A 19,235-nucleotide genomic window follows, 5' to 3' on the forward strand; every position below is an offset into this window, starting at 1 on the left:
GTTTATACAAATCACATCCGTATTGCAAGTCATAATTAATACCCATATAGGGCATTGGCCACATACTTGATCGACATCACGTGGTATTTATTAGGGTGGTTTTTCTAGGATGCTGTTCATCACATCAATAGACTCTGATACGTTCTTAAATGACATCAACGTGATAGGATGTCGTATTATGGAACGTTAAACTATATGTGACATCAAATGTAGTATTTAATTACGATGTCATAATCAAATGTGACATCACATGTAGTATTAATTAGGATGTATAATCAATTTGACAGTAGTATTTAATAGGATGTTCGTAATCAATATGTGACATCACAATGTAGTAATTAGGATAATCAATCGTGACATCACATGTAGTATTAATTAGGATGTTATAATCAATCAATATTTATTAGGATATCATATTTCAATGTGTGACATCACGTAATTATTTATATGGTATATGACACTTGTTTAAAGAATTCGTACGTGGTATATCAAATTATTTCACCCACTTTATGAAATAAATTTCGTACTACAAATCCACGTGTGTGAAATCTATATCTGATCAGTGAGGTGGTGAAAAATTAACAAAGAATTTGTTGTATATCCAGTTCTTTGTATATAAACAACAACTTTAATTCATTCTTACATAGTAACATCCTATTTAATATATAAAGTGGTTCTACTGGAATCCGGAAATGAAAACTTTAGAAATAAAAAGATGCGTCAGTAATTTATTTTTAAGATATGATCGTTTAATATCCTATAACTTATCATTGTTTGTTGTTTATTGCATTGTGATTTATTGTAATTGCATATCTCACAGTTTTCATTAATTCAGTAGATTTGAAATATACGAATGTAGCTACGATCATCCTCAGTATCACTTTCGTTGCAAACCACAAACTTGTCGCCATTAACAGCTATTGCATTTGGATACTCTATTCCATCTGTAGATGTCAACAGTTCCCGTACACGTGTCCCATCCCCAGACATCTGCACGATGTTGTGTGAATTCCAACCACACACGTAGATGTTTCCCTCCCTGTCTATATCTATTCCAGTAGACTCACTCACGACACCAACCTTCATCACGTCCGTCCGGCGTTTGTTTGGTGACAGTCTGGACATTGCGGCTTGTCCGATTTTGTTGCAATCAATACTAACAAGTATGTCACCTGTCTCTGTATCATGTGCCAGGTTCCAGCATATGTTGTCATATTTGTGTAACATGTCTGTGGCTCCGTCCTGTGTCAGACTGTACACTCCTTCTCCATACGCGCTCACTACAAACCTCCCATCTGTATGAGTGATACCACGTAAAGCATTGTCTGTGTTGATGACAGAAGACAGAGATAATTTTTTGTCCTCAACTTTTACCACATATACACCTTTACTATCGACAGCGACTGCCACAGTAGTGTTGTTCACCAAACACATATCAACGGGATTTCCAGGAATGGTCAACTGATCCAGGTACTGTCCAACGTCTGTAAACAGTTTCAGTCTGATGTTTTGACAATCACTAACTACTATGTTGTTATCTGGAAAGTACACCATTCCACATATTGCAACATCCCATATATCAGCTGGGATACGTACGTTGAACTTCCTTATCTCCTTCGCTTGGCGTTCTGACAATGGCAGTGGAAGGAACCCAGGATCAACAGGGAAACGTCGCTCCTGTTTCTCGATCACAATCTTCCCCAACATGTGATCACGTTGAGTGCCAGGTTTAGGAACCTGATGCTGAATACAGACGGATGTATAGGGCTCCTTCATGTCTTTGATCAGGTCCTGACATGACTCGATCTCGGCCTGTCCTCTCTGATACATCATTATAGCCTCCATGGGGTTGTTTTCCTCCACAGCTTTGACGGAGGACTTCATGGTATTTAGCATACCCTTCATCAGACGATCACATTGCCGTAACGACACCTCAATGTTCTCTTTCTCCTTTTTATACTTTGTGACCAATTCATCCGTGACGGCTTTCTGACATTCATCTAGTTCTTCCTCGATCCTCTGGCGTAGATCTGTGATGCTCTTTAGAGCATTTTCTTGATTTTGAACCAAGGTTTGGATCTGTTCATCAAAGTCCTTCAATAACGACTTCATGGTCTCCGCACCTTTCTTCAGCATCTCTTCCATGTCTCTTAGTTGTGTCCCACTTTTTAACCTCTCTAAATATTCCTTGGCTGTCATCACCACTTCCTGTTCACACTGCCTGTGGTATTTGATCATGCATACATGACACCCAAGACGTTGGTGCTTTTCACAATACCATAGGATTTTTTCTTCATGTTGATCACATTTCGGGACCGATTTCTCTGGTTTTGACCTGCTGATATCATACTCACGAATATCTAAGATATCACAGTCATTGTGTATGATGTCATGATGTTGTTCCTTACAGTTCTCACAAAAATGTGTGTTCATCATTTTGCACCAGAATTTGGCTGGATTAGTCAGGTCACCTTTGGTCTTGCAGGGTTTGCAGTATGGTAATTCAGATGAACGTTCCTTTAGCTGGATCAGGTTCTGCATCACGACATTAGTGGGGAACTGTTCCGCCCATTTCTCCTTTGGTTCTGCATGATTGCCAGGGGAGGTCGTCATCCGACAGATTGGACAGGGAAATGATGTATCTGACACCCTCTTCCCCGATATTTCCTTGAGGATGTAAGTCCCAAGACATTCCTGACAGAAACTGTGATGACAGGGTAGGGACTTGGGTTGTTGAAGTCTTTCAAGGCAGATTGGACACTCAAGTAAGTGTAGATCAAGCTCTGGAGGACGTCCGCCTTCAGCCATTGTAGTTATTGGTGTGATCAACGTGGATCTAAAAATAATTCATAATAAAAGTAATTAATTGTTATGAACGTGGTATACCTTGTTTGTCAGGAAAAAAAGAAAAAGTACATTATACTCTATTCATAATAATATATTCAATTCATTCTTTCATATAGCTAGTTAATTTTGTGGGTATGATGTTTTCGCGATTTCACAGGACATTACTATGACAGCGAAAATTTGATCCGCGAAACATTAAGAAATGGTTGAATAATATATAAATGCGGATAGGCAGATTCGTGAAAATATAAAACCACTAAAATTTGATTTCCTTGTTTAAGTTCAAATCTCGAAAATTTTGACCCACGAAAATAGTCGGCAATACGTTAATTTTTATTCCCTTTGACTGGCTTGTTACTATAGAAACATTGACATGCCATCATAACTTAAAATTTAAGGCCCTGTTTAAACTTGTTATTTTTGTATGCCTATATATCACTTCTTAGGTGTACTTGAACATAACTTAGTTGATATAAAGTGTCTTTGCATTCGACCTAACCTTAGATATTACAGTTGACTAATAGATTGTTGTGTTGTTTGTAAAATTTGGTAAAATATGCAAAAAATGTAGATTTCAGATCTGCAAGTGCACAGGTTTCAGTACATACTTCTGTCACCAAATAACCATTATGTTTACTAGTGTTTATGGCATGTAGTAGGAGCGATGGTTTGACTGGATTCAACTTTACAAAAGCATAGACATAGAATTCTTTATTACTTTGTCAGGAAAATGGCGGCTATAGATTATAACACGCAAATTATGGTATATATGGGACATCCCCAATTGATACTAATGTACATATTAAATGTTATGTCATATGAACATAGTGGGACTTTTTTAAAGAAAAAAAATGTTTAATATAAGGGTTTAAGTGTATTTCCACAATCTGCATGTTTTGCCCCAAGTACAGCAGTTTAAATATTTTTTTCTCAAAACTAGTCTTCGTTTCATGTCCAGTGTTTCTAAAAGTATATAGTAGACTTATTTGAGATGATTGAAATGCCTTCCTATAATGCTATATTTTCATCATATAATCTACAGTCGCCATTTTTCTAACAAGGTGAAAAAGGGCCCAATACGTATGTCTTTGTAAGGTCGAATCCGGTCAAACCATCGCTCCTACTACATGCTATAAATACTAGTTAACATAATGGCAGGGTTATTTGGTGACAGAAGTATGTACTGAACCCAAACCTACAATTTTTTTGGCATATTTTGCAAAAATATACAAACCATTGCTTCTACTACATGCTATAAACAAAAGTAAACATAAAGACATGATTATTTGGTGACAGAAATATGTATTGAATCCTGTGGACTTGCATAACTGAAATCTACAAATTTTTTGCATATATTACCAATTTTTATGAACATCACAATAATCTACTAATCAACTGTAATCGACTAAGTTATATACAAGTACACCTAAGAAGTGATATATAGGCATACAAAAAATCACGTTTAAAACCTTAAGTAAAACTAACATAACAAATTCAGCTATGACAATTTTTTACGTATAAAGAAAAAAAGACCCAACGGACCTGAATTGATCACCTGCTATCTGGTGATCATGGTGCATATATGTGTATTAATAAGTCTTCTAACATAGGTAGTCGTTTCAGTCATTTCAAAAATATTTTCCATGTTTGACCCAAGTCACTCCAAATGATTATCAATCACAATTACTTGAACAAACCTGGTAACCTTTATTTAAGTATGATGACATGATCTTTGCCTTTTGGACCTCTGTGACCTTGAATCAGAGTCATGGTCATTCATTTGATAACCTTTCGTATTTCGTAGTGGTTCATCCCAGCATGCACAGGTTCAATATCAGGTCCATAGACTCCTAGATTTATTTGTTTGGTCAATGTGGTCTTAAATGAATCTTCAAGGTAATTCAAATGATCACATAAATATGGTAACACCTAGCCCATCCCACAATATTTCTTTGTCCAATAGGAGGGCTCTTAGATTGCTAGTTATTGATTCTGTATATATCTTAGCCTATATCACACTTATGACCATTAATGAAGGCCAAGGCCATTCGTTTGAAATAACGTCATAATCATAGCACCATGCAATAGATCCAAAATACCTGGTCTTGCTATGGCCATTACTTTCCTCGTAGTTACTGGCAAGATGATAGAATAATAGAATCTTACATGGGTCTGTCAAGTCGACAGGGATATCTCAACCATCATGAAAGATTTTGGCTAATCAACCCTAGACTTGCCGAGGGTTGAGATATCCCTTTCCACCTGACTGGCCCATCTATAATTCTTTTTCTCCGATACTTTAACGAGAAAATGGTAAAAAATTCAGACGAGCTGTGAGCTGTCTTTTCCCTACCCGGCAAAGAACGAATTATCTTGTCCCTTGCATCCGCGAGGTAACCCTGTCAAGTATGGGAGAATGCAGTATCCTCCTTCATCGTAACCTAGTGACCTTAAATAAATATCAAGGCCCTTTATTCACAAGGTGTGTTTTCCTCATCTCAGGAAGTTACAGGTCCAATATGAAGGGTCAATTTCTACGCCTACCAGCTTTAGAACTAATTGGCATATTTTCTACCTATTTGATATCTGTGACCTTGAAAGGTTATTAATTTGTTTTGAAAATATTAGGTCTTAAGGCCGTCTACCTGATATTTGAATCACAACCACATTTATCAATAAGCAGGAAGATAATTAAATTTGTAATTATTTTTCTCAATTTGATATAAAGACAGATCCATATGATCAATTCGTTAAATAAATGGAGGATCTGAAAACATCACATATGGGTTCACGTTCTGTACTTCAGATCAAATGCATTTTATACATAATTGTTACATCAAGTGAAAAGGACATGTCGTCCCATTATACATATACGTTAATATTTGTTATGCTCTTTTGGCGAAATGACTACATAAACAAGAGATCCCAGAGGGATCTTGGCGCCCACCAAAGAAAGATCTATGTCTGACAATGGAAAGAGGGGTCTTTTCCCCTGCTTTTCAAACTTTTTTAAACACATGACATATAAAATTTGAGACAGATCGCTATAGTACTTTCACAGAAATAGTGGTAACAAACTTCAACAATGAAATCTAAGATGGCGGCCGGTTGGCCATCTTGTTTACCGATCAGTCCCGAAAGGCATTATGCATCAGTCCTAAAAGGTACTATGCACAACTAGGGTACAAGGGGAACCTACACATAAAATTTGGATCGGACCCATGTATACACACATGCACAACTAGGGTCCTTGGGGAACCTCAGTCATATGACATTTGTACACGATACCTTCAGATACGGAACGTTACAAAGGGAAGTAACAATAGACTGAAAACATTATGTGACATCACAATCCATAGCCATCAATTCTTCCGTAATGTTCCAAAATCACAATCAATGCAACATGATAAATTTTTATGTGGGAAATATTTTCTTGCTTACCTATATCTATGTGAAATTTTGAAAGATCCCTACTACATTCTATACATTTTGGACATTTTGAGTAATAGCGGTAACAAACAGAAAATCATTTTGACATCAAAATCCTAAGATGGATAAACATTATGTGACATCCATTTGTCCACCGATCGGTCCCAAAATGTTCACAATATGCACAAATAGGGCCTAGGAAAAACCTGTACAATGATAAATTTTGAAAGATCAATACCTATCAGCACTTTTTCGAGAAAAATTTTTCCTTTTAACTATCAAAATCCAAGATGTTTGTAACCTGTCGGCCATTTTTTGACCGATCGGTCCCAAAACAGAGCAATCATTATGTGACAACACTTTCAATACCTATACGGCTTACATATAAAATCATTAGAAAATTGTTTCATATATTTTTACAAAGGAAAATATGCAATTTAATCAAACTTTAACTATAAAATATACCAATATGGCCGCGATTGTGGCCATCTTTTGACATATCGGTAAACCAAAAAAATGCAATATGCACAACATTTTTACTTTAGGGGAACCTATCCCCAATAGGACAAATTATATTGAAAAGAAAGATCCCTGCAGTACTTTCTGATAAAAATAGCACAGAAAAAAACATTATGTGACATCACAAAATACCTTTACAAAAAGCATATTCTTATTGACCATCAATTCCAAAATTTCATATGCAGATAAAATTATGTGACATCACAATATTACCCTAGGACAGAGAAAACCTATGTGACATCACAATTAATACCTAATTTAGGACAGAAAGATCCATTAGTAATTTTTTTAGTAAATAGCGGTTTAATTTAACTTTAAAAATCCATGATGCCACCTGTGAAACAATCAATTTTCCAATAGGTCCAAATAAACTGTGTTATGTGCACAATGATGCTGTATACATTAGAACAATAAAATTATTGATCACAATCAAAACCTTACAATAGGGATAAACCATTATTTGAAAATGTGTACCTATACAAATTTTTCCCATTATTGACAAAATCAAAATGCCTGGGCCATATTTTGACGATCACGATCAATCCCAAAAAATGCAATATGTGCATCAAATAATAGAGTTCTATAGGACAATAAATCGAAATGTGACACCTGTATCAATAAAATTTGAGAAAGATTATTCATCACAATCATTTTTAATAATAGCGGACAATAGACAGATAAACATTTATGTGACTTCACAATTTTAAATATCATAATTCATTATGGCAATCAATACCTAGTTACAATAGGACAGATAAACCATTTGTTACATCACAATCGATACCTATAAAATGCAATATGCACATACAATCAATAGTCCTAGAAGAAATACATATGAAATTTACAAGATACCTATCCCTACAGAAAAACTTTCTGATGAATAGCAATAACAATAATTTTAATAATACAATAGGACAGATAAACCATTATGTGACGGATCACAAAAGGCTATTTGGACAATGATCCAATAGTGACAGTTTTTCTATTCAATAGGTCAGAGAAAGTTCATTATGTGACATCACAATTCAATTGACAATACAGTAACATTAACACCCAAAATTTCAATATTTTCAATAGGTGATAAAAATGTAACCAAAATATATTTATTTGTTACATTTTGACATCACAATCATATTACAATGTGATCATATTATGTAAATCATATATACCTATCAATAGACAATAAAAACATTATTACATGAACAATTCATTATTTTATACCTTTTAGGATCAAAAAAACCCATATGTGACATCACAATCATACTTTAATTTGGACAGATAAAGCAAGGCCCTATACTAGGATAAACATTTGTGAATCACAATTAAACGTATTCAAAGACAGTTTGCATTAATGTTGACATACAATGTAACATTTAGTTTCGATAAAATTGGTTCGTGACATCAAATAATACATTGTTTACAATGGAAAGAGGTCTTATTGACGACGTTTTTTAAAGGGGACAGAATCATGATAGATAGATTGAACTGGAGTAAAACCCAAAGGACAAAATCATTATGTGACATAATCAATACCTTTAAATATGGGACAGATAAACCATTATGTGATTCACATCAATTATACAATAGACAATATTTTTATTTGACATGGATTCAAATATACATAGGACAGATAAAAATTTTGAATCTTTCAATTTTACATATACATAGTAAACATTGTTGTCACATTCAATTAACACAAAAACAAACAAAACAAATTGAATGTAGGATAGTTTATGATACCCTCGTTGAAAACTGATTATAATAGGAAGATCATTTTTCAACGTATCAAAAACAATAGGAAGAAATTAATTATGAAAAATCAAACTTCAATAGGACAGATTTATTTGACATCGACCCAATCAATAAAAAGACCCTTTCAATTATGTGACATCCATCAATATAACATAGGACAGATTCCATTATGTGACATCACAAACAAACATACACATAATAGGACAGATAAATCATTATGTGACACACAATCAAATATACATAGAATCACAAAAATTAACAATAATGACACAAATAGGATGTCATAATCAATGTAGTATAATTAGGGATGTCACTATGAAAGTGACATGCACATGTAGTATTAATTAGGATGTCATAATCAATATGTGACATCACATGTAGTATTAATTAGGATGTCATAATCAATATGTGACATCACATGTAGTATTAATTAGGATGTCATAATCAATATGTGACATCACATGTAGTATTAATTAGGATGTCATAATCAATATGTGACATCACATGTAGTATTAATTAGGATGTCATAATCAATATGTGACATCACATGTAGTATTAATTAGGATGTCATAATCAATATGTGACATCACATGTAGTATTAATTAGGATGTCATAATCAATATGTGACATCACATGTAGTATTAATTAGGATGTCATAATCAATATGTGACATCACATGTAGTATTAATTAGGATGTCATAATCAATATGTGACATCACATGTAGTATTAATTAGGATGTCATAATCAATATGTGACATCACATGTAGTATTAATTAGGATGTCATAATCAATGTGACATCACATGTAGTATTAATTAGGATGTCATAATCATATGTGACATCACATGTAGTATTAATTAGGATGTCATAATCAATATGTGACATCACATGTAGTATTAATTAGGATGTCATAATCAATATGTGACATCACATGTAGTATTAATTAGGATGTCATAATCAATATGTGACATCACATGTAGTATTAATTAGGATGTCATAATCAATATGTGACATCACATGTAGTATTAATTAGGATGTCATAATCAATATGTGACATCACATGTAGTATTAATTAGGATGTCATAATCATATGATGCATCACATGTAGTAGTATTAATTAGGATGTCATAATCATATGTGACATCACATGTAGTATTAATTAGGATGTCATAATCAATATGTGACATCACATGTAGTATTAATTAGGATGTCATAATCAATATGTGACATCACATGTAGTATTAATTAGGATGTCATAATCAATATGTGACATCACATGTAGTTATTAGATGATTCATATGTGACATCACATGTAGTATTAATTAGGATGTCATAATCAATATGTGACATCACATGTAGTATTAATTAGGATGTCATAATCAATATGTGACATCACATGTAGTATTAATTAGGATGTCATAATCAATATGTGACATCACATGTAGTATTAATTAGGATGTCATAATCAATATGTGACATCACATGTAGTATTAATTAGGATGTCATAATCAATATGTGACATCACATGTAGTATTAATTAGGATGTCATAATCAATATGTGACATCACATGTAGTATTAATTAGGATGTCATAATCAATATGTGACATCACATGTAGTATTTATTAGGATGTCATAATCAATATGTGACATCACATGTAGTATTAATTAGGATGTCTCATAATCAATATGTGACATCACATGTAGTATTAATTAGGATGTCATAATCAATATGTGACATCACATGTAGTATTAATTAGGATGTCATAATCAATATGTGACATCACATGTAGTATTAATTAGGATGTCATAATCAATATGTGACATCACATGTAGTATTAATTAGGATGTCATAATCAATATGTGACATCACATGTAGTATTAATTAGGATGTCATAATCAATATGTGACATCACATGTAGTATTAATTAGGATGTCATAATCAATATGTGACATCACATGTAGTATTAATTAGGATGTCATAATCAATATGTGACATCACATGTAGTATTAATTAGGATGTCATAATCAATATGTGACATCACATGTAGTATTAATTAGGATGTCATAATCAATATGTGACATCACATGTAGTATTAATTAGGATGTCATAATCAATATGTGACATCACATGTAGTATTAATTAGGATGTCATAATCAATATGTGACATCACATGTAGTATTATTATTAGGGATGTCATAATCAATATGTGACATCACATGTAGTATTAATTAGGATGTCATAATCAATATGTGACATCACATGTAGTATTAATTAGGATGTCATAATCAATATGTGACATCACATGTAGTATTAATTAGGATGTCATAATCAATATGTGACATCACATGTAGTATTAATTAGGATGTCATAATCAATATGTGACATCACATGTAGTATTAATTAGGATGTCATAATCAATATGTGACATCACATGTAGTATTAATTAGGATGTCATAATCAATATGTGACATCACATGTAGTATTAATTAGGATGTCATAATCAATATGTGACATCACATGTAGTATTAATTAGGATGTCATAATCAATATGTGACATCACATGTAGTATTAATTAGGATGTCATAATCAATATGTGACATCACATGTAGTATTAATTAGGATGTCATAATCAATATGTGACATCACATGTAGTATTAATTAGGATGTCATAATCAATATGTGACATCACATGTAGTATTAATTAGGATGTCATAATCAATATGTGACATCACATGTAGTATTAATTAGGATGTCATAATCAATATGTGACATCACATGTAGTATTAATTAGGATATGTAATAATCAATATGTGACATAATCAATGTAGTATTAATTAGGATGTCATAATCAATATGTGACATCACATGTAGTATTAATTAGGATGTCATAATCAATATGTGACATCACATGTAGTATTAATTAGGATGTCATAATCAATATGTGACATCACATGTAGTATTAATTAGGATGTCATAATCAATATGTGACATCACATGTAGTATTAATTAGGATGTCATAATCAATATGTGACATCACGTGTAGTATTAATTAGGATGTCATAATCAATATGTGACATCACATGTAGTATTAATTAGGATGTCATAATCAATATGTGACATCACATGTAGTATTAATTAGGATGTCATAATCAATATGTGACATCACATGTAGTATTAATTAGGATGTCATAATCAATATGTGACATCACATGTAGTATTAATTAGGATGTCATATTCAATATGTGACATCACATGTAGTATTAATTAGGATGTCATAATCAATATGTGACATCACATGTAGTATTAATTAGGATGTCATAATCAATATGTGACATCACATGTAGTATTAATTAGGATGTCATAATCAATATGTGACATCACATGTAGTATTAATTAGGATGTCATAATCAATATGTGACATCACATGTAGTATTAATTAGGATGTCATAATCAATATGTGACATCACATGTAGTATTAATTAGGATGTCATAATCAATATGTGACATCACATGTAGTATTAATTAGGATGTCATAATCAATATGTGACATCACATGTAGTATTAATTAGGATGTCATAATCAATATGTGACATCACATGTAGTATTAATTAGGATGTCATAATCAATATGTGACATCACATGTAGTATTAATTAGGATGTCATAATCAATATGTGACATCACATGTAGTATTAATTAGGATGTCATAATCAATATGTGACATCACATGTAGTATTAATTAGGATGTCATAATCAATATGTGACATCACATGTAGTATTAATTAGGATATCATAATCAATATGTGACATCACATGTAGTATTAATTAGGATGTCATAATCAATATGTGACATCACATGTAGTATTAATTAGGATGTCATAATCAATATGTGACATCACGTGTAGTATTAATTAGGATGTCATAATCAATATGTGACATCACATGTAGTATTAATTAGGGTGTCACAATCAATATGCGACATCACGTGTAGTATTAATTAGGATGCCATAATCAATGTGATATCACGCGATTGTCTTGGTAGCCAAGAGGGAACGCGGTGGCCTAGTTGTTAAAATGTCCTGACAAATCACCTCTGTGTTGCAAGTCTGAATTCCATGTAGGGCAGTTACCAGGTACTGGCCGCTGGTAGGTGGTTTTTCTCAGGGTACTCCTGCTTTCCTCCAAGCTATAGACCTGACACGTCCTTAAATGACTTGGCTGTTAATGGGACGTTTAACTACAAAAACACACTACGGTATAGCTAGAAACATTTCATTTCAGATATAATTCATTTAAATAAATGGAAACAGCAGTGAAACTTTAGTCCATTAATGTTAGCGATGTGATCAATATAATATTACACTCATGGCTGTGTAATTTGGAACATATAAATGTTGTTGAATAATTGGGTATGTAACTTGTGTAAAAAATTGTACGTGATATATCAAATGATCCCATTTTAGAAATTATTTCCTTACTACATAGCCAGGAGTGTAAGATCTATATCTAACGTGAGGTGGTGAACATTAACAAAGCCTTGTTGTATATCAAATTATATAACGGATTTAATGTTTAACATAGTCAACATTTAAAGTGGTTCTACTGAATTCTGAGATGAAACTTTAGAAAGTGAAAGATGAACAGACAAGCGTCATTATTTATTGTCTTATTTCAATCATAACACAAGTTTTTTGGGATGTGATGTTAAATACATTTTCTTGTTTGTTACTATCGTAATTTATTGTAATGTATCACACGGTTTCCATTAATTCAGCAGAGTTGAAAGATACGAATGAAGCTACGATCATCCGCAGTATCACTTACGTTGGAAACCACAAACTTTTCACCATTAACAGCTACTGCCCTTGGATACTGTACTCCATCTGTAGATGTCAACAGGTCCCGGACACGTGTCCCATCCCCAGACATCTGTACGATGTTGTGTGACCTAGTACCACACACGTAGATGTTTCCCTCCCTGTCTACATCTATTCCAGCAGAACCTCTCACGACACCAACCTTCATCACGTCCGTGCGGCGTTTGTCTGGCGACAGTCTTGACACTGCGACTTGTCTATTTGTATTGCTCTCAGTACTGACAAGTATGTCTTCTGTCTCTGTATCATGTGCCAGGTTCCAGCATGTCCTGTCATATTTGTGTAATATGTCAGTGACTCCGTCCTGTGTCAGACTGTACACTCCTCCTTCATACTCACTCACTACAAACCTCCCGTCTGTATGCGTGATACCACGTAAATCTTTGTCTATGTTGATGACAGATGACAGAGATAGTTTTTTGTCCTCCACTTTTACCACATGTACACCTTTACCACAGACAGCGACTGCCACAGTAGTGTTGTCCACCAAACACATATCACAAGGATCTCCAGGAACGGTCAACTGATCCAGGTACTGTCCTTCGTCTGTAAACAGTTTCAGTCTCTTGTTTTTACTGTCACTAACTACTATGTTGTTATCTGGAAGGTACACAATTCCACGTATCTTAATATCTTGATCAGCTGGAATACGTACGTTGAACTTCCTTATCTCTTTCACTTGGCGTTCTGACAGCGTTAGTGACACGAACCCAGAATCAACAGGGAAACGTCTTCCCTGTTTCTCGATCACAATATTCCCCAACATGTGATCACCTTGAGTGCCAGGTTTAGGAACATGATGCTGGATACTGACGGATGTATAGGGCTCCCTCATGTCTTTGATCAGGTCCTGACATGACTCGATCTCGGCCTGTCCCCTCTGATACATCATTATAACTTCCATGGGATTGTTTTCCTCCACAGCTTTGACGGAGGACTTCATAGTATTTAGCATACCCTTCATCAGACGATCACATTGCCGTAATGACATGTCAATGTTCTCTTTCTCCTCCTTATACTTTGTGACCAATTCATCCGTGACAGCTTTCTGACATTCATCTAGTTCTTTCTCGATCCTCTGGCGAAGATCTGTGATGCTCTTCAGAACAACTTCTTGATTCTGAACCAAGGTTTGGATCTGTTCATCAAAGTCCTTCACTAACGACTTCATGGCCTCAGCCCCTTTCTTCAGCATCTCTTCCATGTCTCTTAGTCGTGTCCCACTTTTTAACCTCTCTAAATAATCCTTGGCTGTCATCACCACTTCCTGTTCACACTGTCTGTGGTATTTGATCATGCATACATGGCACCCAAGACGTTGGTGCTTTTCACAATACCAAAGGATTTTTTCTTCGTGTTGATCACATTTCGGGACCAACTCCTCCGGTTTTGACCTGCTGATATCATACTCACCGATATCTAAGATATCACAGTCATTGTGCAGGATGTCATGATGTTGTTTCTTACAGTTCTCACAAAAATGGATGTTCATCATTTTGCACCAGAACTTGGCTGGATTAGTCAGGGTACCTTTGGTCTGGCAGGGTTTGCAGTATGGTAATTCAGATGAACGTTCCTTTAGCTGGATCAGATCCTGGATTACGACATTAGTCGGGAACTGCTCCGCCCATTTCTCCTTTGGTTCAGCTTGATTGACAGGGGAGGTCGTCCTCCGACAGATTGGACAGGGAAATGAGGTATCTGACACCCTCTTCTCAGAAACTTCCTTGTCAATGTAAGTCCAAAGACATTCCTGACAGAAGCTGTGTAGACAAGGTAGGGACTTGGGTTGTTGGAGTCTTTCAAGGCAGATTGGACACTCAAGTAAGTGTAGGTCAAGTTCTGGAGGACGTCCGCCTTCAGCCATTGTTGGTATTGGTAGTGTTTAAAGTGGATCTAAAAATAAATAATCATAAAAGCAATTAAATATTATGAACGTGCTTTTTGCTAGAAAAAGTACATTATACTCTATTCATAATAATACATTTTGTATATTCAATTCATTCTATCATATAGCTAGTTAATTTTGTGGGTATGATGTTTTCGCGATTTCACAGGACATTAATATGACCGCGAAAAGTTGATCCGCGAAACATTTAGAAATGGTTGAATAATATATAAATGCGGATAGGCAGATTCGTGAAAATATAAAACCACTAAAATTTGATTTCCTCCTTTTAGTTCAAATCTCGAAAATTTTGACCCACGAAAATAGTCGGCTATACGGTAATTGTATTTCCCTTTGACTGGCTTGTTACTATAGAAACATTGAAATGCCATCATAACTGTTAAAACTTGTTATTTTTTGTATGCCTATATATCACTTCTTAGGTGTACTTGAACATAACTTAGTTGATATAAAGTGTCTATGCATTCGACCTAACCTTAGATATTACAGTTGACTAATAGATTGTTGTGTTGTTTGTAAAATTTGGTAAAATATACAAAAAAATGTAGATTTCAGATCTGCAAGTGCACAGGTTTCAGTACATACTTCTGTCACCAAATAACCCTGCCATTATGTTTACTAGTGTTTATGGCATGTAGTAGGAGCGATGGTTTGACTGGATTCAACTTTACAAAAGCATAGACATAGAATTCTTTATTACTTTGTCAGGAAAATGGCGGCTATAGATTATAACACGCAAATATGGTATATATGGGACATCCCCAATTGATACTAATGTACATATTCAATGTTATGTCATATGAACATAGTGGGACTTTTTTAAAGAAAAAAAAGTTTAATATAAGGGTTTAAGTGTATTTCCACAATCTGCATGTTTTGCCCCAAGTACAGCAGTTAAATATTTTTTCTCAAAACTAGTCTTCGTTTCATGTCCAGTGTTCCTAAAAGTATATAGTAGACTTATTTGAGATGATTGAAATGCCTTCCTATAATGCTATATTTTCATCATATAATCTACAGTCACCATTTTTTTAATAAGGTGAAAAAGGGCCCAATACGTATGTCTTTGTAAGGTCGAATCCGGTCAAACCATCGCTCCTACTACATGCTATAAATACTAGTTAACATAATGGCAGGGTTATTTGGTGACAGAAATATGTACTGAACCCAAACCTACAATTTTTTTGGCATATTTTGCAAAAATATACAAACCATTGCTTCTACTACATGCTATAAACAAAAGTAAACATAAAGACATGATTATTTGGTGACAGAAATATGTATTGAATCCTGTGGACTTGCATAACTGAAATCTACAATTTTTTTGCATATATTACCAATTTTTTATGAACATCACAATAATCTACTAATCAACTGTAATCGACTAAGTTATATACAAGTACACCTAAGAAGTGATATATAGGCATACAAAAAATCACGTTTAAAACCTTAAGTAAAACTAACATAACAAATTCAGCTATGACAATTTTTTACGTATAAAGAAAAAAAAGACCCAACGGACCTGAATTGATCACCTGCTATCTGGTGATCATGGTGCATATATGTATTAATAAGTCTTATAACATAGGTAGTCGTTTCAGTCATTTCAAAAATATTTCCATGTTTGACCCAAGTCACTCCAAATGATTATCAATCACAATTACTTGAACAAACCTGGTAACCTTTATTTAAGTATGATGACATGATCTTTGCCTTTTGGACCTCTGTGACCTTGAATCAGAGTCATGGTCATTCATTTGATAACCTTTCGTATTTCGTAGTGGTTCATCCCAGCATGCACAGGTTCAATATCAGGTCCATAGACTCCTAGATTTATTTGTTTGGTCAATGTGGTCTTAAATGAATCTTCAAGGTAATTCAAATGATCACATAAATATGGTAACACCTAGCCCATCCCACAATATTCTTTGTCCAATAGGAGGGCTCTTAGATTGTTAGTTATTGATTCTGTATAGATCTTAGCCTATATCACACTTATGACCATTAATGAAGGCCAAGGCCATTCGTTTGAAATAACGTCATAATCATAGCACCATGCAATAGATCCAAAATACCTGGTCTTGCTATGGCCATTACTTTCCTCGTAGTTACTGGCAAGATGATAGAATAATAGAATCTTACATGGGTCTGTCAAGTCGACAGGGATATCTCAACCATCATGAAAAATTTTGGCTAATCAACCCTAGACTTGCCGAGGGTTGAGATATCCCTTTCCACCTGACTGGCCCATCTATAATTCTTTTTCTCCGATACTTTAACGAGAAATGGTAAAAATTCAGACGAGCTGTGAGCTGTCTTTTCCCTACCCGGCAAAGAACGAATTATCTTTTCCCTTGCATCCGCGAGGTAACCCTGTCAAGTATGGGAGAATGCAGTATCCCCCTTCATCGTAACCTAGTGACCTTAAATAAATATCAAGGCCCTTTATTCACAAGGTGTGTTTTCCTCATCTCAGGAAGTTACAGGTCCAATATGAAGGGTCAATTTCTACGCCTACCAGCTTTAGAACTAATTGGCATATTTCTACCTATTTGATATCTGTGACCTTGAAAGGTTATTAATTTGTTTTGAAAATATTAGGTCTTAAGGCCGTCTTCCTGATATTTGAATCACAACCACATTTATCAATAAGCAGGAAGATAATTAAATTTGTAATTATTTTTCTCAATTTGATATAAAGACAGATCCATATGATCAATTCGTTAAATAAATGGAGGATCTGAAAACATCACATATGGGTTCACGTTCTGTACTTCAGATCAAATGCATTTTATACATAATTGTTACATCAAGTGAAAAGGACATGTCGTCCCATTATACATATACGTTAAGATTTGTTATGCTCTTTGGGCGAAATGACTACATAAAAAAACTATCTCGTCCCCTGAAATACATTTCCAAGATTCTAGAAGCAGTAATATGATTGTCTGTCCCGTAATAATATATTAAAATGGGATGTTTTCAGATCTTTGACCTTTATCCATTGGAGTGATGATGGGGTCTGTATTTGAATCAGATTGTATATTTTTATCATTGTTTTTCTCTACTTTCGGTTTCTACTTCGTTAGCGTTACAGTACAGACTTGAGGATTAATTTGTCGATTGATGATGTCAATACACTATACTTAATGTTATACACAAGATAGTCCAGTGATTAAACTATGATATCTAGTACTTCGAATGAAAAAATCCTGTATACACTGTGTACATGAACCGCACATTACTCACCATTCACAGTCACCAATCGGATCCCCTCGGAGAAATTTCCGGTAATCTTCGGAAATATAACACCTCGGGAGTGTGTGCCGAAGCCGCCATGCCGTGATTCACGACATAGTTCGAAACCCTCGGACTTTATCCATCTATAGTTTCCGAATAGAGAAATATGGCTGCCAATGTTTACAGTGGCGAAAGCACAGCTCAGTAAGTTTGATAAGGATACGCAAACTGAAACAAGGGCGAAATTCCTGTCAGTTTCTTTAATAATCAGTTGCCAGCATGCTGAGATAGAAAATCTACCAGAGCAGGATTGGTGCGATACTCGTTATTGTTAGATTTCAAGTTATTTTGAATACACTGTCATTCATTTGTATTTTTCTGAGTTAGGCCTAGTATTCGTTGTAAAGTTAGGAGACTATGCAGCCGCCGTCACTGTTATTCATATCATGGGAAGATGTCTGTGTGAAATTGATATAATACGCGTATGTGATTAATTATTCATCGATTTGAAATTGCAGACATTAAAGTGACCATACAAACGTTTCTTTATGTTTTATAGTTTTGTCATGTCATCTGTAAAATACATTTGTGTCTCCTTGGCTACAGATAATTGCAGAGTGAGACTGAACTCCAATCAGTCAATATTTTTATGTAGAGACATA

At 34.3% G+C, this 19,235-nt stretch overlaps 2 protein-coding genes across 4 annotated transcripts; both read right to left on the reverse strand.

Annotated features, from left to right (window-relative positions):
• Positions 1-776: 776 nt before the first annotated feature.
• LOC138307801 (transcription intermediary factor 1-beta-like) lies at positions 777-2,858 on the reverse strand. The gene has a single exon (XM_069248690.1). It carries the CDS (start codon positions 2,806-2,808, stop codon positions 832-834), a length of 1,977 nt encoding a protein of 658 aa, XP_069104791.1. The 5' UTR covers positions 2,809-2,858; the 3' UTR covers positions 777-831.
• Positions 2,859-12,542: 9,684 nt separating this feature from the next.
• LOC138307477 (transcription intermediary factor 1-beta-like) lies at positions 12,543-18,679 on the reverse strand. 3 transcript variants are annotated; one of them, XM_069248252.1, is made up of 2 exons: positions 17,016-18,557; positions 12,543-15,320 (listed from the first exon to the last, which is right to left on the reverse strand). In XM_069248252.1, the coding sequence occupies exon 2, from the start codon at positions 15,289-15,291 to the stop codon at positions 13,318-13,320; it is 1,974 nt and encodes a 657-aa protein (XP_069104353.1). In that variant the 5' UTR covers positions 15,292-15,320; positions 17,016-18,557; the 3' UTR covers positions 12,543-13,317. The 3 variants fall into 3 exon arrangements, with proteins under 3 accessions (XP_069104353.1, XP_069104352.1, XP_069104351.1); XM_069248251.1 differs by having other exon boundaries at positions 17,008-18,557; XM_069248250.1 differs by lacking the exon at positions 17,016-18,557 and adding an exon at positions 18,583-18,679 and having other exon boundaries at positions 12,545-15,320.
• Positions 18,680-19,235: the final 556 nt, after the last annotated feature.

The sequence above is a fragment of the Argopecten irradians genome, chromosome 14, assembly GCF_041381155.1.
Source record: "Argopecten irradians isolate NY chromosome 14, Ai_NY, whole genome shotgun sequence".
NCBI lineage: Eukaryota > Metazoa > Mollusca > Bivalvia > Pectinida > Pectinidae > Argopecten > Argopecten irradians.

Bases quoted from the DNA above. Each gene is read 5' to 3' on its own strand.
- LOC138307801 (XM_069248690.1), bottom strand. From the start codon at position 2,808: ATGGCTGAAGGCGGACGTCCTCCAGAGCTTGATCTACACTTACTTGAG.
- LOC138307477 (XM_069248252.1), bottom strand. From the start codon at position 15,291: ATGGCTGAAGGCGGACGTCCTCCAGAACTTGACCTACACTTACTTGAG.